The 24,119-nt window shown below is 52.7% G+C and overlaps 1 protein-coding gene across 2 annotated transcripts; it reads right to left on the reverse strand.

Annotated features, from left to right (window-relative positions):
* Positions 1–441: 441 nt before the first annotated feature.
* egln2 (egl-9 family hypoxia-inducible factor 2) lies at positions 442–21,024 on the reverse strand. 2 transcript variants are annotated; one of them, XM_078241718.1, is made up of 5 exons: positions 18,444–21,024; positions 10,265–10,384; positions 9,608–9,744; positions 6,154–6,221; positions 442–1,614 (listed from the first exon to the last, which is right to left on the reverse strand). In XM_078241718.1, the coding sequence occupies exons 1-5, from the start codon at positions 20,712–20,714 to the stop codon at positions 1,568–1,570; spliced, it is 2,643 nt and encodes an 880-aa protein (XP_078097844.1). In that variant the 5' UTR covers positions 20,715–21,024; the 3' UTR covers positions 442–1,567. The 2 variants fall into 2 exon arrangements, with proteins under 2 accessions (XP_078097844.1, XP_078097843.1); XM_078241717.1 differs by lacking the exon at positions 6,154–6,221 and having other exon boundaries at positions 1,350–1,614; positions 18,444–21,018.
* Between the last annotated feature and the right edge of the window lie 3,095 nt (positions 21,025–24,119).

Below are 24,119 nucleotides of genomic sequence, written 5' to 3' on the forward strand. Positions count from 1 at the left end.
CATTCCCCCCCCCACCCCCCCCCCAACCCAAACCACTCAGCCCAGCACCCCCGCCCCCCCCAACCCAACCCCTTCTCAACCCAACTGTAAGGCAAACACGCGCTCCGCCAAATGATTCTTGTCCATCAGTCAAAACGTTTTGTGTCCGAACTCAGCGCCCTGTCGAGGGGGACGTGGTAACATTGCTTGGGGTTCTTTACCCACCCCCCCACACCGGGGGTGTCGCGATGCTCCAGGGACCTGGAGCATCCTGGAGCCCCCAGGGCAAAGTCGCGGAGAGGTTGGCAAGCAAGAGATACAGAAGCGGCAGCCACATAGAAGGAGCGATGACCTCCAGTCCAATCAGCGGAGCCACTTTCCTCGACGGTAGCGACTGGTCAGGAGATGGCGAGAACATCGCAAAGCTCCCCCCCCCCCCCGTCCTCTTAAAGGTGCAGGCACGGATCCTTAAAGGTCCATTAAATCACACGGCCGATCTGAAATCCCGTAGCAGGAGCTGGGAGTCAGAATGCTCCACGAGTTGTGTTAACGACGAGTAAAGACAGAGTATTTTATAGTTCTCAAACACTCAGTCAAATCCTTTTTGATAATTCATCCATGGGACATGGGCGTCGCTGGCTGGGCCAGCATTTATTGCCCATCCCTAGTTACCCAAGGGCAATTGAGAGTCAACCACATTGCCGTGTGGCTCTGCAGTCACACGTAGGCCAGACCGGGTCAGGACGGCAGATTTCCTTCCCTAAAGGGAACCAGATGGGTTTTTCCGACAATGGTTTCACGGTTATTCTTAATTCAGATTTCACCATCTGCCGTGGTGTGATTCGAACCCGGGTCCCCAGAACATTAGCTGACTTTCCGGATTAATAGTCCAGCGATAATGGCACTAGGCCATCGTCTCACCTTCTGACCATTAGCCAGGGAGGGGGAGAAGAAGGAGGGATGATCCAGAAATGGAACACATAACGATTGTCCATTAATCGTTCAGCTTACTCTGCACGATCTCAGAGGCCACGGAACAAATCCGCTCAAAAAAGACCTTTGGGAAGCAGACAGGACTTTCTACTCCATTTCATGTTTTGTTGGGGAGGAGAGGGCGTGATTGACAATGTCCAAAGTTCCACGGCTGGGTCTAGAGTCTGGACAACGCTTCTCCTGCTCTCCCAAAGCATTTCCGGCCTAGGTCAGACTTGCGAGGGGCTTAGGCTGAATTGGTGACACACCAATAGAGAAGTCCCACTCGAACAACGCCACCCTCTCTCATTGTCGACACAGGGTGAGCGGCGAAAGGTTAAATTCCGCTCCACTCAACCCTAGGCCTGTTTTTCTTCTTTTTTTTTTCCCCCTTTTCCGCTTTGAAGAGCGTGGATGGGCCTGGCGCACACCGGAACCGTCCTCTTTGTAGGCCGCAGGCTGCTCCGTGAAGGCGGGTTGGCGAAAGGGGGGAGGGAGGGAGGGACAGCGCCAGGCGATGGGCAAAAACGCAGACCAGGAGGTCAAATCGACCAATAGCAGCTCGATGCATGCAACCCATCTGCTCGTTGAGGTGGTGAGCCTGTCCAGCTGGGCCCTACGTTGTGCTGGTCTGGGCGAATTGCAAGGCCTTCTGAGTCGAAGCTGCGAAGAGAAGAGGAGAGGTCATTTGAAGGTGACAAGTTGATAAAAACAGTTTTAAAAAAATATATATAAATTTACAAAACATCCGAAACAGGGGAGGACTAACGTCAAGCAGCGAGGAAACCTTTTGCAAATGTCATTGCTTGAGCCTCAACTGGAGGTTCCTGTCCAGTTCTGCGCACTGTCCTTCCCAAGATGGACGTCAAGGCCTCAAGTACAGGAAGGTTTCACGAGGGCAGCACCAGGGACTTCACTTGTGTGGAGAAAAGGAAGAGACTGGGAATTGTTCCCCTCAGAGCGGAGAAGGTTAAAGAAGGGCAAACTTAATGGCACAGTGGTGAGCACCGCTGCCTCCCAGCGCCAGGAACCCAGGTTCTTCAGCCAGAGAGTGGAGAATCTGTGGAATTCTTTGCCGCAGTGGAGGCCGGGTCATTGAGTGTCTTTAAGACAGAGATAGACAGGTTCTTGATTAATAAGGGGATCAGGGATTGTGGGGAAAAGGCAGGAGAATGGGGGTGAGAAAAATATCAGCCATGATCGAATGGGGGGGCAGACTCGATGGGCCGAGTGGCCTAAATTCTGCTCCTATGTCTTATGGGTTCAGTTCCCAGCTTGGGTCACTGTCAGTGCGGAGTCTGCACGTTTTCCCTGTGTCTGCGTGGGGTTTCCCTCCCACACTCAGAAAGACGGGCCGGTTAGGGTGGATTGGGCGCGCTAAATTCTCCCTCAGTGTTACCCGAACAGGCGCCAGAGTGTGGCACAACTAGGGGATTAACGGAAGCCTACTTCTGACACCAATAAATAAACTTAAGCCAGGCGTGGAATTCTCAACCATAAAGGCTGTAGATGCCCAAATCACTGAATATACTTGAGGAAATGGTTAGATTTCTAGATTCTAAAAGGTGTCAAGAGGAATGGGGGGGGAGCAGTAGGGACTGTATCATCTTATTAAGTGGCGGGGAAGGCTCAAGGGGATGAATGGCGGCACGGTGGCACAGTGGTTAGCACTGCTGCTTCACAGCTCCAGGGACCTGGGTTCGATTCCCGGCTTGGGTCACTGTCTGTGTGGAGTTTGCACATTCTCCCCGTGTCTGCGTGGGTTTCCTCCGGGTGCTCCGGTTTCCTCCCACAGTCCAAAGATGTGCGGGTTAGGTTGATTGGCCAGGTTAAAAATTGCCCCTTAGAGTCCTGAGATGCGTAGGTTAGAGGGATTAGCGGGTAAATATGTGGGGGTAGGGCCTGGGTGGGATTGTGGTCGGTGCAGACTCGATGGGCCGAATGGCCTCCCTCTGCACTGTAGGGTTTCTATGATTTCACTCGAATTTAGTGCGAGGATCAGACGTAGAAAGTAGAAGCAGGAGGAGGCCATTCGGCCCTTCGAGCCTGCTCCACCATTCATTTTGATCATGGCTGATCATCAAATTCAATATCCTGATCCCCCCCTTCCCCCCATATCCCTCGATCCCTTTATCCCCAAGAGCTAGATCTAATTTCTTTCCTCTGAATGGTGGAGCAGGAGGAAAGAAATTCGATAAAGCTCTTGGGGCTAAAGGGATCGAGGGATATGGGGGGGGGAAAGCAGGGGGGGGGGGCGGAGATCAGGGCCAAATGGCCTACTCCCGCTTCTAGTTTGTGTTATGTTCAAAATCATGAGGGGATATTTCTTTACTCTTTCACGGGGATGTGGGGCGTCGCCGGCTGGGCCACGATTTGTTGTCTATCCCTAATTGCCCCTTGAACTGAGCGTCTCGCTCGGGCCCATGTCAGAGCGGCAGTTGAGAGTCAACCCCATTGCTGCGGCTCTGGAGTCACATGTAGGCCAGACCGGGGTAAGGACGGCAGATTTCCCTTCCCTAAAGGGGGCATTAGTGAACCAGATGGGTTTTTAAACGACAATCGGTGATAAGTTTCACGGTCACCGTTACCGAGACTCGCTTTCAATTCCAGATTCTATTAATTGAATTTAAATTCCACCAGCTGCCGTGGTGGGATTTGAAACCCGTGCCGGCCACAGCATTAATAACCCAGGGACATTGTCACTGCGTCACTCTCTCCCCACAAAGAGTAAATAAGGAGAAACTGTTTCCACTAGCAGTGAAGTCAGTGAACAGATTTAAAATGACAATAATCCGAGAGAGGAGAGGAGATTTATTTTTATAAATACGCACCGCGTCTGGAACACACTGCCTGAAAGACTGGTGTCCGGAGATTCAACAGTAACTTTCAGAAGGGAAGTTTTGTTTAAGTATCTGTGAAGGAAGCGCTTTTACAGGACTTACGAGAAGAGAGCTTGAGGAGGGGGAGGGAGGAGGGGGGCGAAGAGTGAGGTAGCACAGTGGGTTAGCACTGCTGCCTCACAGCGCCAGGAACCTGGGTTCGATTCCCGGCTTGGGTCACTGTCTGTGTGGAGTTTGCACATTCTCCCCGTGTCTGCGTGGGTTTCCTCCGGGTGCTCCGGTTTCCTCCCACACTCCAAAGATGTGCAGGTTAGGGGGATTGGCCAAGCTAAACTGCCCCTTAGTGTCCAAAGATGTGCAGGTTAGGGGGATTGGCCATGCTAAGCTGCTCCCTAGCGTCCAAAGATGTGCAGGTTAGGTGGATTGGCCATGCTAAATTGTCCTCTAGGGTCCAAAGATGCACAGGTTAGGTGGATTAGGCCATGGGAAATGTGTGGGGATGCAGGGCGTGGGTAAGATATTCTGTCAGAGAATCGGTGCAGACCCGTTGGGCTGAATGGCCTCCTTCCGCATTGTAGGGATTCTACATACTCGATGGGCCAAATGGCCTCCTTCTGCCAGTAGGGACTGTATCATCTTATTAAGTGGCGGGGAAGGCTCAAGGGGACGAATGGCTACACCTGTTCCTAATTTGTACGTTTGCAGGCAAGCCTTTCCTTATATACAGTTGTCTCTCAATAATACAGAAGAGTATTGCTGGGAGAAACAAAAAAAAGAGACATGCTGTCAAAACTTTTCATCTTTGACTCATCAGGACAGATACTGTCAACATTTTTCATCTTGGACTCATCAGGACAAATACAAGAATGCCAAATTGCAAAAGGAGCCAGAGTTTAAACCGCAAGAGATGAGGGATTGGTTGAAAAATGGGCTCTGATTGGTCGAAAGTGTTGCCATGGAGAACGCTGCAGAGAACACAAGAACTCTTGAGCTTTTGTCATGCAATGTAAATTGTTGCTTCGTCAGAAATTTTGGCATTCTCGCGTCTGTCCTGAGGAGTCCAGAATGAAAAGCTTCGACAGCGTGTGATGACGTCCGCCAGACAAATGAGGTTGGCCTGCTGGAGAATGAACTCCCTGATTGGGCCATCAATTGGGACTCAATCAGGGAGCCTCATGTTCCCCATTTAAAGCAGGTGTGTAAGTCTCTCTGCCTGCTGAAGCAGGAAACTTAACTGAGTGCACTGGGTTGTATAGTATATTGTGTAAATAAAGGACCACTGGTAACAGGACCTTCGCCTCTGTGGACTTGTTACTAGCATGTCCCTTACTCATCATTGTCCCTTCACATCTCATGCATTTGAAAGTTATGACCAAATTTGTGTCCAAATTTGTGGTAGCATGTGGGTAAAAACTAAAATTTATTTATTAGTCACAAGTAGGCTGACATTAACACTGCAAAGAAGTTACTGTGAAAATCCCCAAGTCGCCGCACTCCGGCACCTGTTCGGATGCACTGAGGGAGAATTTAGCATGGCCAATGCACCTAACCAGCACGTCTTTCAAACCGTGGGAGGAAACCAGAGCACCCGGAGGAAACCCACGCAGACACGGGGAGAACGTGCAAACTCCATACAGAAGTGACCCAAACCGGGAATCGAACCTGGGTCCCTGGCGCAGTGAGGCAGCAGTGCTAACCACTGTGCCACCATACCAGGTGTATGCCTGTTTGCAATTCTTTTTCCCTTCATGTTGCTTCTGGTCCTTGAAGTGACCTTAAATCTGTTACTGACCCTGGAGACCGCTTCGCCTTATTGACTCTCATCTTAGATGATTTTGAACACCTCCAACCTTTGACTCACCAACCCACACTTTTTTTTATTTACTTGTGGGACATGGGCGTCGCTGGCTGGGCCGGCATTTATCGCCCATCCCTAGTTGCCCTTGTTTCAAAGGGCAGTTGAGAGTCATTTTGCTGTGGCTCTGGAGTCACATGTAGGCCAGGCCGGGTAAGGACGGCAGATTTCCTTCCCTAAAGGACATTGGTGAACCAGATGGGTTTTTCCGACAATGGTTTCATGGTCATCAGTAGATTCTTAATTCCAGATTTTAAAAAAAAAAATTGAATTCAAATTCCCGTGGTGGGATTCGAACCCGGGGTCCCCTGAACATTAGCTGTTTCTCTGGAATAATCGTCTCGTGATGATATCACTGGGCCATTGTCTCCCACCACGTCCAAACTCCACAACAGGAGCTGAAGAGCTGAGGATCCGGGATATTTGTCATGTAACCGGGGGCAAACCATTCTATAAACTGGAGGCCCAATCTGCAAAATGACCGAGTGGCAGCACAGAAGTCCATACCCCTCTTGAATCGCTCTTTAGCTTCTATTCTCTCCTTCCCGTCAAAATACCAGACAGTAATGGCGTACCTGAGGAGAAAGCAAATGAGTCGGTCAGTCAGTCCACATGGTTAAATCTCACCTCGTGGACGGAGAGCATTGGGCGCATTGCAGAATTTGTTGCAGCCCAGGAGGAGGCCATTTGGCCCACCGAGTCTCCACCAACTCTCTGAAAGAGCATCTTACACAGGCCCCCCGGCACCACCACCCCCCCCCACCCCTCCCCGGAACCCCAATTCTGGCCTTGGGTGACCATCCGTGTGGAGTCCGCATGGTCTCCCCGTGTCTGCTTGGGTTTCCTTCCACACTCCAAAGATATGCCTTTTAGGTGGATTGGCCATGCTAAATTGTCTCGTAGTGTCCAAAGATGTGCGGGTTAGGTGAATTGGCCATGCTAAATTGCTCCCTCGTGTCCAAAGACATGTAGGTTAGGTGGATTGGCCATGCTAAATTGTCTCGTAGTGTCCAAAGATGTGCAGGTTAGGTGGATTGGCCATGCTAAATTGCCCCTTAGTGTCCAAAGACATGTAGGTTAGGTGGATTGGCCATGCTAAATTGCCCCTTAGTGTCCAAAGACATGTAGGTTAGGTGGATTGGCCATGCTAAATTGCCCCCTAGTGTCCAAAGACATGTAGGTTAGGTGGATTGGCCATGCTAAATTGTCTCGTAGTGTCCCAAGTTGTGCGGGTTAGATGGATTGGCCATGCTAAATTGCCCTCGTCAGGGGGGCTAGCAGGGTAAATACATGGGGTTACGGGGATAGGGCCTGGGTGTCATTGTTGTTGCTGCAGACCCAATGGGCCAAATGGCCTCCTTCTGCACTGTACAGATTCTATGAAAACAACCTATCCCTCTGGCCCCCCGATTCCCGGCTCGGGTCACTGTCTGTGCGGAGTTTGCACATTTTCCCTGTGTCTGTGTGGGTTTCCTCCGGGTGCTCCGGTTTCCTCCCACAGTCCGAAAGATGTGCGGGTTAGGTTGATTGGCCGTGCTAAATTGCCCCTTAGTGTCCTGGGATGCGTAGATTAGAGGGATTAGCGGGTAAATATGAGGGTTGGAGGGATTAGCAGGGTAAATATGTAGGGATACGGGGGTAGGGCCTGGGTGGGATTGTGGTCGGTGCAGACCCGATGGGCCGAATGGCCTCTTTCTGCACTGTAGGGATTCTATGGTTTCTGAATCCTGAAGGTTTGATCGCGACCGCCTCTCGTTCGTCTGAACTGCTGAGGGTTAAGCAAAGGGTTGCAATTGGATTCAGCCTTGCTTCCCAGGACAGGCCCTCATTCCATTTTTCCCCCACCCTCCAGGTTGAAGAGGTGGGGCCCACAGGAAGTGAGATAAAGCCTGGCAATGGCCGACTGTTCACAAAGTCTAGCAGGTGGGGGAAAGCCCAAGCCTCGATGTTTAGTGGGGGAAATCGGAGGGAAGGGTGGGACGGACCCTGGTGCCAAGATGGCAGGCTAGTCACAGAGTCAGGCACACTGCAATTGTAAAGCGTGCGTGTGTGTGTGTGTGGTTCCTTTCTCAGGAGCTGCAACGTCCATGTGTCAGATTCCCACAGGGGAGTGACTGGGAGATTATATTTAGCTGGGAGCGATGTCGCCATCCCCTCCCTGCAGCCTCACTGGGACACAGGAAAAAATACCTTTCCTGCTCTTAAAAGCAGGATAAGAACAGGAACACAGTTGCAGGGTGTGCCGGCAGTGCCGGGGGAGGGGGGAACGGATCCGCAGTGTGCGAGGAACCCTTCACATTCAGTGTGGCACAGCAATTAGTACTCCTGTAAACTTCAACACCTCTTCCAAACACTGCACTCGCCTCGTGTCCCCCGCCTCCCCGTTCAATGTGGAAATGAACAGTCTCAGTTTCAGCGCCTTCTGTTTCGAACTTGCCTTTACCACAACAAGAGGACCGTCCCATAGGGCCCCAGAACCAATCCGGTACCTTTCAGCTGCACTCACTGTTGTTACGCAAGAGATTTAAGCGCACAAAGATCCCACCAACAGCAGCGCGATAATCATTAATCTCAGGCAAGGACACCAGAGAGAATCCCCCGCTCTGAACAGGGACGTGGGACCTTTCACCCACCAGTACTATACCCCAGTGTTACACAGTGACAGACCCGTCCCCACCAGTACTGTACCCCAGTGTTACACAGTGACAGACCCGTCCCCACCAGTACTGTACCCCAGTGTTATACAGCGACAGACCCGTCCCCACCAGTACTGTACCCCAGTGTTATACAGCGACAGACCCGTCCCCACCAGTACTGTACCCCAGTGTTATACAGCGACAGAGCCATCCCCACCAGTACTGTACCCCAGTGTTACACAGTGACAGACCCGTCCCCACCAGTACTGTACCCCAGTGTTATACAGCGACAGACCCGTCCCCACCAGTACTGTACCCCAGTGTTATACAGCGACAGACCCGTCCCCACCAGTACTGTACCCCAGTGTTATACAGTGACAGAGCCATCCCCACCAGTACTGTACCCCAGTGTTACACAGTGACAGACCCGTCCCCACCAGTACTGTACCCCAGTGTTATACAGCGACAGACCCGTCCCCACCAGGACTGTACCCCAGTGTTATACAGCGACAGACCCGTCCCCACCAGGACTGTACCCCAGTGTTATACAGCGACAGACCCGTCCCCACCAGGACTGTACCCCAGTGTTATACAGCGACAGACCCGTCCCCACCAGGACTGTACCCCAGTGTTACACAGTGACAGACCCGTCCCCACCAGTACTGTACCCCAGTGTTACACAGTGACAGACCCGTCCCCACCAGTACTGTACCCCAGTGTTATACAGTGACAGACCCGTCCCCACCAGTACTGTACCCCAGTGTTATACAGTGACAGACCCGTCCCTGCCAGTACTGTACCCCAGTGTTATACAGTGACAGACCCGTCCCCACCAGTACTGTACCCCAGTGTTACACAGTGACAGACCCATCCCCACCAGTACTGTCCCCCAGTGTTACACAGTGACAGACCTGTCCCCACCTGTATTGTACCCCAGTGTTATACAGTGACAGACCCATTCCCACCAGTACTGTACCCCAGTGTCATACAGTGACAGACCCATCCCCACCAGTACTGTACCCCAGTGTTATACAGTGACAGACCCGTCCCCACCAGTACTGTACCCGTGTTACACAGCGACAGACCCATCCCCACCAGTACTGTCCCCCAGTGTTACACAGTGACAGACCTGTCCCCACCAGTACTGAACCCCAGTGTTATACAGTGACAGACCCGTCCCCACCAGTACTGTACCCCAGTGTTATACAGTGACAGACCCATCCCCACCAGTACTGTACCCCAGTGTTATACAGTGACAGAATGCTCTCTCCAGATACATTCCCCATCTGGAATTATTGCTGGGACCCTCGCTGCCCCCTCCTCACCTGGTTGCAAATGCAGGTTTCACTTCATGGGGGTTCCTCCGATCCGACCAGAAAATTAATAATCTGTCAAATAAAGGTTCGATGTTCGCAACCTCCAAGCGATTTTCCGGAAAGATCTGCAACATTCCACCATGGACCTGGGGGAAGACGGGGGCAAAAGGGTGAGGAAAGTGATACTGGGGGAAAAGCCCGCTTTGCGTTGCCCACCCCGCAGGATGGGACTTGGGAGTCTGCAGGAATCAAAGGTCAATCTCCAGGACGGTGGGAGGAAACCGGAGCACCCGGAGGAAAACCCACGCAGACACGAGGAGAATGTGCAGACTCCACACAGACAGTGACCCAAGCTGGGGATCGAACCCGGGTCCCTGGAGCTGTGAAGCAGCAGTGCTAACCCACTGTGCTGCCGTGCCGCCCAGATGTGCGGGTTAGGTGGATTGGCCATGCTAAGCTGCCCCTTAGTGTCCCGGGATGCGTAGGTTGGAGGGATTAGTGGGGTAAATACGTGAGTTTACAGGGATAGGGACTGGTTGGGATTGTTGTCGGTGCAGGTTTGATGGGCTGAATAGCCTCCTTCTGCACTGTAAAGATGCTACGCTCAGTAATACAACGCAGTTTGAACATTAACAATGCGGAAAGAACGAATCCAACGCCACTTACGTTAATATCCCAGTCCCTGTTCAGATAATAAATACATGTGACACATCGCCCATCGCCGTTTGGGTTGTCGATATGTCGGACGTACCCAGTGCCATGCCCAGGGTAGCATGCCACCATCGCCTGCGGAAAGAGAAAGGTTATGGGTTAGTGGCAAGAGTGAAGCGTCCCGCAGTGAAACAACTAACAGCGGAATCTGTCTGCACGAGTCTGCACTCAGGCGGTGTGTATGCGCACATTGGAGAGAGTGCCATCTTATCTTCCTTACACGGCGGAGTTCAGCAGAGTAAAGGCCACTCGCCGTGTAACTGTACAGTTACAGAGTGATCCTTACCCTGCTGAATAAACAGCGACTCTGTACAGTTACAGAGTGATCCTTACCCTGCTGAATAAACAGTGACTCTGTACAGTTACACAGCGAGTGATCCTTACCCTGCTGAATAAACAGTGACTCTGTACAGTTACACAGTGAGCGATCCTTACCCTGCTGAATAAACAGTGACTCTGTACAGTTACACAGTGAGTGATCCTTACCCTGCTGAATAAACAGCGACTCTGTACAGTTACACAGTGAGCGATCCTTACCCTGCTGAATAAACAGTGACTCTGTACAGTTACACAGCAAGTGATCCTTACCCTGCTGAATAAACAGTGACTCTGTACAGTTACACAGCGAGTGATCCTTACCCTGCTGAATAAACAGTGACTCTGTACAGTTACACAGTGTGCGATCCTTACCCTGCTGAATAAACAGCGACTCTGTACAGTTACACAGCGAGTGATCCTTACCCTGCTGAATAAACAGCGACTCTGTGCAGTTACACAGTGAGCGATCCTTACCCTGCTGAATAAACAGTGACTCTGTACAGTTACACAGCGAGTGATCCTTACCCTGCTGAATAAACAGTGACTCTGTACAGTTACACAGCGAGTGATCCTTACCCTGCTGAATAAACAGCGACTCTGTACAGTTACACAGTGAGCGATCCTTACCCTGCTGAATAAACAGTGACTCTGTACAGTTACACAGTGAGTGATCCTTACCCTGCTGAATAAACAGCGACAGTTACATAGTGAGTGATCCTTACCCTGCTGAATAAACAGTGACTCTGTACAGTTACACAGTGAGCGATCCTTACCCTGCTGAATAAACAGCGACTCTGTACAGTTACACAGTGAGCGATCCTTACCCTGCTGAATAAACAGTGACTCTGTACAGTTACACAGTGAGTGATCCTTACCCTGCTGAATAAACAGTGACTCTGTACAGTTACACAGTGAGTGATCCTTACACTAGGTGGCGGGCCTATAACAGGTCTCCCATTTAAGATGGAGGCGAGGATGACTTTACCGCACCGCCCCCACCCCCCCCCCCCCCCCTCCCCCCACCTCCCGAGTGTGGTCGGTCTTTGGAAATCTCTCCGTCAGAGAGCTGGGTAGTGGAATATATCCAAGGCCGGGTTAGACAGATTTTTGATCGTCAGGGGACATGGGGACGAGGGGGTGTGTTGGGGGAAAGTGACAGGAAAGTGGAGTTAAGGCCAGAATTCGATCAGCCATGGTCTTACCGAATGATGAGCTAGGCTCGAAGGGCCAAATGGTTTACACCTGCTCCTATTTCTTTTATTTGTATAAAGGCAACTATGCAAATATCCGCTCTGTCAACCACTAAACTCACACCCAAGAGCCACACAACAACCTCCTCATCTTTGGTCTTTGCACTCCTTGGGACCACACAGCAAGCCGGTGAAGTCAATATGATGGTGATCTTTGCAAAGACTGGGCGGCACGGTAGCACAGTGGTTAGCACTGCTGCTTCACAGCTCCAGGGACCTGGGTTCGATTCCAGCTTGGGTCACTGTCTGTGTGGAGTTTGCACATTCTCCTCGTGTCTGCGTGGGTTTCCTCCGGGTGCTCCGGTTTCCTCCCACAGTCCAAAGATGTGCGGGTTAGGTTGATTGGCCATGCTAAAAATTGCCCTTCGTGTCCTGAGATGCATAGGTTAGAGGGATTAGTGGGGGGATATGGAGGTAGGGCCTGGGTGGGATTGTGGTCAGTGCAGACTCGATGGTCCGAATGGCCTCTTTCTGTACTGTAGGTATTCTATGATTCTATTCTATGATGAGAACACCGAAACTAGAATCAGGAGGAGGCCATTCAGCCCTTCCAGCTGCTCCGCCATCACTTTGATCACAGCTGATCATCAAATTCAATATCCTGATCCCCCCCCGACTCCCTCCATATCCCTTTAGCCCCAAGAGCTATATCTAATTCCTTCTTGAAATCACACAACGTTTTGGCCTCGACTACTTTCTGTGGGAAAATTCCACACATTCACCACCCTCTGGGTGAAGAAATTTCTCCTCACCTCAGTCCTAAAAGGTTTACCCCCTTATCCTCAAACTATGACCCCCTAGTTCTGGACTCCCCCCACCATTGGGAACATTCTTTCTGAATCTACCCTGTCTAACCCTGTTAGAACTTTATAAGTTTCTATGAGATCCCCTCTCACTCTCCTAAACTCCAGTGAATATAATCTTAACCAACTTGGTCTCTCCTCAGATGACGGACCTGCCATCCCAGGAATCAGCCTGGTAAACCTTCGCTGTGCTCCCTCCATAGCAAAAGAGGCACCATTGGGTCAACCCTCCATTAAAAGCCTACGATGGTCCCATCGTGATCCTGAACCGTTGACTGTGCCAGATACCAATTAGCCCCTTAGTGCCAAAGCACAGGGTTGACTTCAGCCCTGACTCTGCCTCCCTTTAATCAGTTTGTGCCCGTGTCCCTTGCCCCCGACATCTCATCTCCGTATTCGAGGAACCAGTGCTCCGAGTATTCTCCTTCTCTGTACAAGGGTCATTTGATCAGGGCAGGAGTGGCAATATGCCAACATATTATCCAGAGATCGTCACGGCGTGTGTTTGCGTGGTTCGACTTCACAAAAGGTCAAAGCCAAACAAAATACGTTGCAAAAGATTAAATTGCTCCCCCCGCCCCCACCAGCACCCACGCAGTGCAGTTACCATGGTAACTGGGAGCCTTTCCATGCTCTGCTTCCCCCAGGTTAGAAAAGAAATAACTAAAAATGTGAAAGAAGATATGAAACACAGTGGTTGGCACTGCTGCCTCACGGGGCCAGGGTTCGATTCCCGGCTTGGGTCACTGTCTGTGCGGAGTCTGCACGTTCTCCCCGTGTCTGCGCGGGTTTCCTCCGGGTGCTCTGGTTTCCTCCCCCATTCTGAAAGACGTGCTGGTTAGGGGTGCATTGGCCGTGCTAAATTCTCCCTCAGTGCACCTGAACAGGAGTGTGGCGACTGGGGGATTTTCACAGTAACTTCATTGCAGTGTTAATGTAAGCCTTACTTACGACTAATAAATAAACTTTAAACGCAAAGTTAAAAAGAGACACCCATTGGGGAAAGTGGGAGCCCGCGGGCAGGGGGAATAGAAAAAGAGCGGCTTAAGTACAACAGCCAAGGTGCGGCCTACATTTTCTCCATGGCTATGAGTCAGCCTTTTTCGCAGTTAGCCCAACCCTTACCGACTCTGAAACTCCTCGATGGACAGGCTGCGAACAAAACAATGACTTGCTTTGCTATCACTTCTTATCAAGTCTGTCGAGCACCTCTCAACTAATTCACAGGCTTGGCGGTCAACATGGAGGCCTGAGGGGGGGCAGCCATTTTGTGAACAAGGAGATCCCCCCCCCGCAGCCAACTCGTCCAGGACTCCCCGAAAGTGGCCACACAAGTAGGCAGGGTGTTAACGAAGGCGTACTTGCCTTTATTGGTCAGGGCACAGAGTATAAATGGATGTCACGTTGCAGCTTTATATATAAAACTTTGGTTAGGCTGCATATGTTACAGGAAGGATATGGAGGCTTTGGAGGGGGTGCAGAAAAGGTTTACCAGGATCTGCCTGGAATAGAGTGGATGAGCTATAAGGAGAGGCTGGACAAAATAGGGTTGTTTTCTCTGGAGCGGCTGAGGGGAGATCTGATAGAAGTCTATAAAACTATGAGAGGCGTAGATAGGGTTGGCAATCAGAATATTTCCCCCCCCCCAGAGTTGAAACATCGAATATTGGGAGGCACGCGCCTCCCAATTTGTGTCACAATATTTGTGTCACAAGTAGACTTAACACTGCAATGAAGTTACCGTGAAAATTCCCGAGTCGCCACAGTCCGGCGCCTGTTCGGGTACACCGAGGGAGAATTTAGCACGGCCAATGCACCCTAACCAGCACGTCTTTCGGACTGTGGGGGTAAACCGGAGCACCCGGAGGAAACCCACGCGGAGACGGGGGAGAAGGTGCAGACTCCGCACAGTGACCCAAGCCGGGAATCGAACCCGGGTCCCTGGCGCTGTGAGGCAGCAGTGCTAACCACTGTGACACCGTGCAGCCCAAGGAGAGAGGGTGAAAGTTCAAATTAGAATGTACGGGGCAAGTTTTTTTTAAAACACAGAGAGTGGTAGGTGCCTGGAATGCGCTGCCAGGGGTGGTGGTGGAGGCAGATATGATAGGGGTATTTAAGGGGCTTTTAGATAAGCACAGGAATATGTGAGGAATAGAGGGATATGGAGCAAAGGCAGGCAGAAGGGTAATTAGGGTCATGTCGGCACAACATGGAGGACTGAAGGGCCTGTTCTTGTGCTGCACTGTTCTATGTTCCAGCTCTTGTCAGTTTTTTGAGGGGGGTGGGGGGGGGGGGTTCGAGGGAGGGATTTTTGCCAGGACATGGGGACTCCTCTTTGGGGCCAATGGAACCCAACTAAGCAGTTGGGATCTCGGTTTGACGGCACGTCTGAGCAACGTGGAACATAATCGCAGCTCGGCAACACCCGAATGCTCCACACAAACCTCCTCCCACTTCTGATCATTTCTTATCAAGGCTTATCAAAGAACTAATGTTGATTTTGCACCTTTCCCAGGTGGCACAGTGGGTTAGCACTGCTGACTCACGGTGCCTCGGGTCAACTGCCTGTGCGGAGTCTGCACGTTCTCCCCGTGTCTGCGGGGGTTTCCTCCGGGTGCCCCGGTCTCCTCCCACAGTCCGAAAGACGTGCAGGTTAGGTGGGTTGGGTCATGCTAAATTTCCCCTTCGTGTCATGGGGATTGTCAGGGTAATTAGTGGGGTTACGTGGATAGGGTCTGGGTGGGACTGCTGTCAGTGTGGGCTCGATGGGCCGAATGGCCTCCTCCTGCACTGTAGGGATTCAATGATTCTGTAGCCTCAGCCGGTTCGTCACGTCACTGGACACCCTGTGAAGCACCCTGGATGTAACTTTATGTTAAAGAGGGTTGTTGACGTCGGTTGGTCTATCCATGGACAAGAACACAAGATGTGGAGGTGCCGGCGTTGGACTGGGGTAAACACAGTAAGAAGTTTAACAACACCAGGTTAAAGTCCAACAGGTTTATTTGGTAGCAAAAGCCACACAAGCTTTCGGAGCTGCAAGCCCGAGCAGCCCGAAAGCTTGTGTGGCTTTTGCTACCAAATAAACCTGTTGGACTTTAACCTGGTGTTGTTAAACTTCTTACTGTAAGAACACAAGAAACAGGGGATACAATTTCTTCCCCCATGATTGTGAACACCTCCATTATAATCTCCTTCACCGTCTCCTGCTCTGACCAAGCCCACGAGAAACTACAAGGGGTTGTAGCCCAGTCCATCACGCAAACCAGCCTCCCATCCATTGCCTCTGTCTACACTTCCCGCTGCCTCGGCAAAGCAGCCAGCATAATCAAGGGCCCCCACGCACCCCGGACATTCTCTCTTCCACCTTCTACCGTTGGGGGAAAGATACAAAAGTCTGAGGTCACGTACCGACCGACTCAAGAACAGCTTCTTCCCTGCTGCCGTCAGACTTTTGAATGGACCTACCTTGCATTAAGTTGATCTTTCTCTACACCCTAGCTATGGCTGTAACACTACATTCTGCACCCTCTCCTTTCCTTCTCTTCTATGTACTCTATGAACGGTATGCTTTGTCTGCATAGTGCGCAAGAAACAATACTTTTCACTATCACAATACATGTGACAACAATAAATCAATAAACCTGGATTTAGAATGAAAATAATAAATCAATTCTATGTTAATATATGTGACAAATATTGTTTCTTGCGCGCTATACACACAAAGCATACCGTTCATAGAGAAGAAAAGGAGAGGGTGCGGAATGTAGTATTAGTCATAGCAAGGGTGTAGAGAAAGATCAGCTTAATGTGAGGTAGGTCCATTCAAAAGTCTGACGGCAGCAGGGAAGAAGCTGTTCTTGAGTCGGATTTGTCTTACAAGGAAAGGATAGAACCGGACAATCCTTACAGCGCAGAAGGAGGCCACTCAGCCCTTCGAATTGTTGGGCAAACTGGGCTTGCTTCCATTGGAGTTTAGAGGGGTGCAGAGTGATTACAAGATCCTGAATGGTTGTGACAGAGTGGACTCGGGAAGGTTGTTCCCTGTCATTGGGCTAATGGAAGTAGAAAGAAGAGTTGCTGAGGGGTCACCCTTCTGGGACAGAGACAGGGGTTACTTCTGAGGGTTATGCAACTTTGGAACTCTCCGGCCCAGAAGGAGGCGGAGGGGGAGGGGGGGGTCAGGGGTCACTGAACGGTTTGGCGACGGAGCTAAATAGCTTCACGTTAGGTGAGGGGGGTCAAAGATTCAGCGGGGTGGGGGGCGAAACGGGAAAGTGGAATTCAAACCACACTCCGATGAGCCACGATCTTACCGAGCAGTGGAACAGGCTCGAGGGGCAGAGTGGCCTGCTTCATCCACACCCACCCCCCCACCATACACCCCCCACACTCCGCCACCCCCCCAACCCACACACACACCCCCACTCCCCCCACCCACACACACCCACCCCCCACCATACACCCCCCTACCCCCACCCACACACACACCCCCCCCACCATACACCCCCCTACCCCCACCCACACACACACCCCCCCCACCATACATCCCCCTACCCCCACCCACACACACACCCCCCCACCATACACCCCCCTACCCCCACCCACACACACACCCCCCCCACCATACACCCCCCTACCCCCACCCACACACACACCCCCCCCCCCACCATACACCCCCACTCCCCCCACCCACACACACACACACCCACTACCCCCACCCACACACCCCCACCATACACCCCCCTACCCCCACCCACACACACACCCCCCCACCATACACCCCTCTACCCCCACCCACACACACACACCCCCCCACCATACACCCCCCTACCCCCACCCACACACACCCCCCCACCATACACCCCCCTACCCCCACCCACACCCCCCCACCATACACCCCCCTACCCCCACCCACACACCCCCCCACCATACACCCCCCTACCCCCACCCCACACACACACACCCCCACTCCCCCCACCCACACACTCCCATACTAACCCCCCCACCCCCAACCCACACACACATCCCCACTCCCCCCCCCCCCCCCACCATGCCCCACCATGCCCCACCATACACCCCCCACACTCCGCCCCCCCCCCCCCACCCACCCCCCAACCCACACACACACACCCACTCTCCAAAATGAGGAGGGGTCTGGGTTGGGGCAATTGAGTCTTGTTCTTTCACAATCTGTCATTAACCCATCCACTAAAATACTAGCAATACTGTTAAAACATGGATTACACAGCCCGAAAGATGTGCTGGTTAGGGTGCATTGGCCGTGCTAAATTCTCCCTCAGTGTACCCGAACAGGCACCGGAGTGTGGCGACTAGGGGATTTTCACAGTAACTTCATTGCACTGTTAATGTAAGCCTACCTAACTTTAACGGGGGAGAACGTGCAGACTCCACACAGACAGTGATCCGAGCCGGGAATCGAACCCGGGTCCCTGGCGCTGTGAGGCAGCAGTGCCAACCACTGTGCCACCCCGTGTCTGCGTGGGTTTCCCTCCGGGTGCTCCGGTTTCCTCCCACAGTCCGAAAGGTGTGCAGGTTAGGGTGCGTTGGCCTTGCTAAATTCTCCCTCAGTGTAATCCGAACAGGCGCCAGAGTGTGGCGACTAGGGGATTTTCACAGTGACTTCATTGCAGTGTTAACGTAAGCTGACTTGTGACGCTAATAAAATAAATGAACTTAATGCGCTGGATACAAACAAAAGCTTCTCTCTGTCTCTCCCCTCCCCCCGACGCCATTCCTCACCTTTGTCCTCCCGTTGATCATGTAATTCCCCAGCCTCCCAGCGCTGTACAGGATCAGTTCATCAATCCGGGCCATCAGGAGGCCAATGTTGGTGCAGGATTGTTCTTTGCCATCTACCCAGGCAATCTTGTCCCCGCGAATGCTGCTGGTGGGTATGCTAAGGGGGCTGACTACCTTGCCATCCATCAAGGTGCCATTCTGATGGAGGTTCAGCACTTCCAGGAGAACCCTGCTGCCCAGCCCCTCGCCCAGAAAGTTGTCTTTGATGCAGATGCCGTAGCAGTTCATGCAGGGCACAATGTAGTTGTTGACCAGCTCCTGTGTCTGCAGTCTCAGCCGCATGTCTTGCACAGTCCTGCCCATCGCAGTGGCGCCCAGGCACCCCGCGGGCACCACGTTCTCATCCTCCACCTTCTTCCGCTTGGCATCCTTGCCGGGGCAGGCTCCCTCGCCGTGCCCATTCGTCAGGACGCCAGGGCTCTCCGCGTTCTCCGGCCTCTTGCGCTTGGGGCAGGCCTGGGGGTCTCCCCCGTCGCCCTGCGGGCCACCCCCTCCCTGCCAGGGGCACGGGGCCGGCCACGGCCTCTCCAAGGCCCTCCTCTGGCAGTTGCCACCTGCGGCCTCCTGGCTGGCGGAGAGGGGACCGAGGATGGGGTCGAGGGTGAGCAGGAGATCCCGAGGGGGGCGGTGGGGAGGGTGGCACAGCCTCCGTGCACCCGCGACCTGCATGGTGCCAAGGGGGGCCGTCACCACCGGGGTGCCAACGGGAACTGCAGCTATTTGGATCCCAGAGGATACCGTATCTATTTGGGATCCGGGGGTTAGTGTAACCATTTGGGACCCGGGAGCTACCGTAACCATTTGGGATCCAGGGGATACTGTATCTATTTGGGATCCGGGGGATACCGCACCTATTTGGGATCCGGGGGATACCGCACCTATTTGGGGTCCGGGGGATACCGCACCTATTTGGGATCCGGGGGATACCGCACCTATTTGGGATCCGGGGGATACCGCACCTATTTGGGATCCGGGGGATACCGCACCTATTTGGGATCCGGGGGATACCGCACCTATTTGGGATCCGGGGGATACCGCACCTATTTGGGATCCGGGGGATACCGCACCTATTTGGGATCCGGGGGATACCGCACCTATTTGGGATCCGGGGGATACCGCACCTATTTGGGATCCGGGGGATACCGCACCTATTTGGGATCCGGGGGATACCGCACCTATTTGGGATCCGGGGGATACCGCACCTATTTGGGATCCGGGGGATACCGCACCTATTTGGGATCCGGGGGATACCGCACCTATTTGGGATCCGGGGGATACCGCACCTATTTGGGATCCGGGGGATACCGCACCTATTTGGGATCCGGGGGATACCGCACCTATTTGGGATCCGGGGGATACCGCACCTATTTGGGATCCGGGGGATACCGCACCTATTTGGGATCCGGGGGATACCGCACCTATTTGGGATCCGGGGGATACCGCACCTATTTGGGATCCGGGGGATACCGCATCTATTTGGGATCCGGGGGATACCGCATCTATTTGGGATCCGGGGGATACCGCATCTATTTGGGATCCGGGGGATACCGCATCTATTTGGGATCCGGGGGATACCGCATCTATTTGGGATCCGGGGGATACCGCATCTATTTGGGATCCGGGGGATACCGCATCTATTTGGGATCCGGGGGATACCGCATCTATTTGGGATCCGGGGGATACCGCATCTATTTGGGATCCGGGGGATACCGCATCTATTTGGGATCCGGGGGATACCGCATCTATTTGGGATCCCGCATCTATTTGGGATCCTGTATCTATTTGGGATCCGGGGGATACTGTATCAATTTGGGATCCAGGGGATACTGTATCTATTTGGGATCCAGGGGATACTGTATCTATTTGGGATACTGTATCAATTTGGGATCCAGGGGATACTGTATCTATTTGGGATCCAGGGGATACTGTATCTATTTGGGATCCAGGGGATACTGTATCTATTTGGGATCCAGGGGACACTGTAACCATTGGGGAGGGGGCATTCCCTCCCCGGGACCCTGCTGCCAGGCTATCCCCCTGCAGGAGCGGGCAGGGGAGGCTGCAAGCAGCCGCTGGCTGTGTGCTGGGAGCCTCCAGCCCCATCCGCAGAGCCGCCGGGGCTGGGCGAGGGGCACCGGGGCGGGTGGAGCCCGGCTCCGCAATGCTCCTGCCTGTGTACGCCCTCACCCGCTGGCGGCGCGGCTCCGCCATCCTCCGGCCTCAGGAGCCGGGGCCATGTCTCTGCGGGGGATTGCGGGCAATCTGCAATCTCATCCCCGCAAAGCCGCCCGCTCGCCCCGTCTCATATTCCCGCCCTCCGCGCTCTCCGCTCGCCCCTCGCACAATCCGCTCGCCGCCCGGCCGAGTGCAAAGGGCCGCCGCCTGCCCGGCCTTGCATTTAAGCTAGTGCACGCCTCCCGGGGCTGCATTGGCCGCAGGGAGAGTCGCCCTCAGCCCGCTCCCAAAGCCGCCACCTCTTCTCCATCAGCCCGTGTGTCAATTACACGTGCACAGCCGCCCCACGTGACCCGGTAAACACAGCTGAAATTGACCAGCTCCGCAGCGCCGCGCCAGGCCGCCAGAGGGGGGCAGTGAGACACACACCGCCCCTTAAAGGCACAGACCCCGCCAGCAGTGCCTCTTAAAGGCACAGAGCCCTCCAGCAGTGCCTCTTAAAGGCACAGACCCCGCCAGCAGTGCCTCTTAAAGGCACAGAGCCCACCAGCATTGCCTCTTTTAAGATCAAACCGAATAAACAAACTCAAATTAAGTCAGGACAAAGTAAAAGGGGCAGCTCCCCAAAAGGAGGGGGAACAGCCCGAACAAAAGTCAAAGTACAAAGGAAACATAAAGACATCAAATTAAAATGTGATTATTAGGGTCGATAACGCACCCCAACCCCTGCGGTGCCCAACGGGCGCGGAAGGCATCAACTGTGCCCGTGGACACCGCATGCTCCCTCTCCAGGGACACCTGGCCGCCAACGTAGCCGCGGTAGAGGGGCAGGCAGTCAGGATGGACGGCCCCCTCGATCGCCTGCTGCCTGGACCTGTAAATGGCGCGTTTCGCCAGGCCCAGGAGCAGGTTCACGAGGAGGTCGCCATCCCGACCCTCCCCTCTCCGCACCGGGTGTCCGTAGATCAGGAGCGTGGGACTGAAGTGCAAACAAAACATCAATAAAAGGTTCTTTAGGAAAACAAAAAGGGAGTGCAGCCTAAGACACACAACATAGACATGGTCCACGGACTCCACAAGGCCGCAGAAAGGGCAGTCTTCGGAGCCCGTGAACCAGTGAATCCTACGGTTGTGCGGAACTGCTGCAGGCATCACCCGCCACCCCAGGTCCCCAACGTAATTGGGGGAGATCCCTCCGTAGAGGGACCTCCAGCGGGGACCTCCGCCGCCCGGCGGCAACAAGGCCCGCCAAGGTGTATCCGGGCAACAGGCGAGGAGAATTGCCTCTTAAAGGCAGGGCAAGGTTTATAATTGGGGGAGAGGTAATTATGATGCGATTAGGCAAGAATTAGGGGGCATAAGATGGGAACAGAAACTGTCAGGGAAAGGTACAAATGAAAAGTGGAACTTTTTCAAGGAACAAATACTGTGTGTCCTTGATAGGTATGTCCCTGTCAGGCAGGGAGGAAATGGCCGAGTGAGGGAACCATGGTTCACAAAAGAGGTGGAATGTCTTGCAAAAAGGAAGAGGGAAGCTTATGTAGGGATGAGGAAACAAGGTTCAGATGGCTCGAATGAGGGTTACAAGTTAGCAAGGAATGAGCTGAAAAAGGGGCTTAGGAGAGCTAGGAGGGGGCATGAGAAGTCCTTGGCGGGTCGGATCAAGGAAAACCCCAATGCTTTTTACTCTTATGTGAGGAATAAAAGAATGACCAGGGTGAGGTTAGGGCCGGTCAAGGACAGTAGTGGGAACTTGTGCATGGAGTCAGTAGAAATAGGAGAGGTGATGAATTAATACTTTTCTTCAGTGTTCACCAAGGAGAGGGGCCATGTTTTTGAGGAAGAGAAGGTGTTACAGGCTAATAGGCTGGAGGAAGTAGATGTTCGGAGGGAGGATGTCCTGGCAGTTTTGAATAAACTGAAGGTCGATAAGTCCCCTGGGCCTGATGAAATATATCCTAGGATTCTTTGGGAGGCAAGGGATGAGATTGCAGAGCCTTTGGCTTTGATCTTTGGGTCCTCACTATCCACGGGGATGGGGAAACTATGCAGACGCTGCGACAACGGATGAATGAACACCGCTCGACAATCACCAGGCAAGACTGTTCTCTTCCTGTTGGGGAGCACTTCAGCGGTCACGGGCATTCGGCCTCTGATATTCGGGTAAGCGTTCTCCAAGGCGGCCTTCGCGACACACGACGGCGCAGAGTCGCTGAGCAGAAACTGATAGCCAAGTTCCGCACACACGAGGACGGCCTCAACCGGAATATTGGGTTCATGGCACACTATTTCTAATCCCCACAGAGTTTCACTGGCTGTCTTGTCTGGAGACAATACACATCTTTTTAGCCTGTCTTGATGCTCTCTCCACTCATGCTGTTTTGTTTCTTAAAGACTTGATTAGTTGTAAGTATTCGCATTCCAACCATTATTCATGTAAATTGAGTTTGTGTCTTTATATGTTCTGTTTGTGAACAGAATTCCCACTCACCTGAAGAAGGGGCTTGCAGCTCCGAAAGCTTGTGTGGCTTTTGCTACCAAATAAACCTGTTGGACTTTAACCTGGTGTTGTTAAACTTCTTTCTATCTGATCGAAGACAGAGGGTGGTGGTGGATGGAAAATTCTCGGACTGGAGGCAGGTTGCTAGCGGAGTGCCACAGGGATCAGTGCTTGGTCCTCTGCTAGTTGTGATTTTTATTAATGACTTAGAGGAGGGGGCTGAAGGGTGGATCAGTAAATTTGTTGATGACACCAAGATTGGTGGAGTAGTGGATGAGGTGGAGGGCTGTTGTAGACTACAAAGAGACATAGATAGGATGCAAAGCTGGGCTGAAAAATGGCAGATGGAGTTTAACCCTGATAAATGTGAGGTGATTCATTTTGGTAGGACAAATTTAAATGTGGATTACAGGGTCAAAGGTAGGGTTCTGAAGACTGTGGAGGAACAGAGAGATCTTGGGGTCCATATCCACAGATCTCTAAAGGTTGCCACTCAAGTGGATAGAGCTGTGAAGAAGGCCGAGAGTGTGTTAGCTTTTATTAACAGGGGGTTGGAGTTTAAGAGCCGTGGGGTTATGCTGCAACTGTACAGGACCTTGGTGAGACCACATTTGGAATATTGTGTGCAGTTCTGGTCACCTCACTATAAGAAGGATGTGGAAGCGCTGGAAAGAGTGCAAAGGAGATTTACCAGGATGCTGCCTGGTTTGGAGGGTAGGTCTTATGAGGAAAGGTTGAGGGAGCTAGGGCTGTTCTCTCTGGAGCGGAGGAGGCTGAGGGGAGACTTAATAGAGGTTTATAAAATGATGAAGGGGATAGATAGAGTGAACGTTCAAAGACTATTTCCTCAGGTGGATGGAGCTATTACAAGGGGGCATAACTATAGGGTTAGAACATAGAACATAGAAAAACTACAGCACAAACAGGCCCTTCGGCCCACA

The sequence above is a fragment of the Mustelus asterias genome, chromosome 24, assembly GCF_964213995.1.
Source record: "Mustelus asterias chromosome 24, sMusAst1.hap1.1, whole genome shotgun sequence".
NCBI lineage: Eukaryota > Metazoa > Chordata > Chondrichthyes > Carcharhiniformes > Triakidae > Mustelus > Mustelus asterias.

What these genes read in the sequence shown, in the direction of transcription:
- egln2 (XM_078241717.1), bottom strand. Translation starts at nt 20,714, where the DNA reads ATGGCGGAGCCGCGCCGCCAGCGGGTGAGGGCGTACACAGGCAGGAGC. An exon ending in ACAGGGACTGGGATATTAAC is followed by an intron (nt 9,745 to 10,264) that starts GTAAGTGGCGTT and finishes GTCTTCCCCCAG; the next exon opens with GTCCATGGTGGAATGTTGCA. An exon ending in AAACCTGCATTTGCAACCAG is followed by an intron (nt 1,615 to 9,607) that starts GTGAGGAGGGGG and finishes TTCTCTTCGCAG; the next exon opens with CTTCGACTCAGAAGGCCTTG.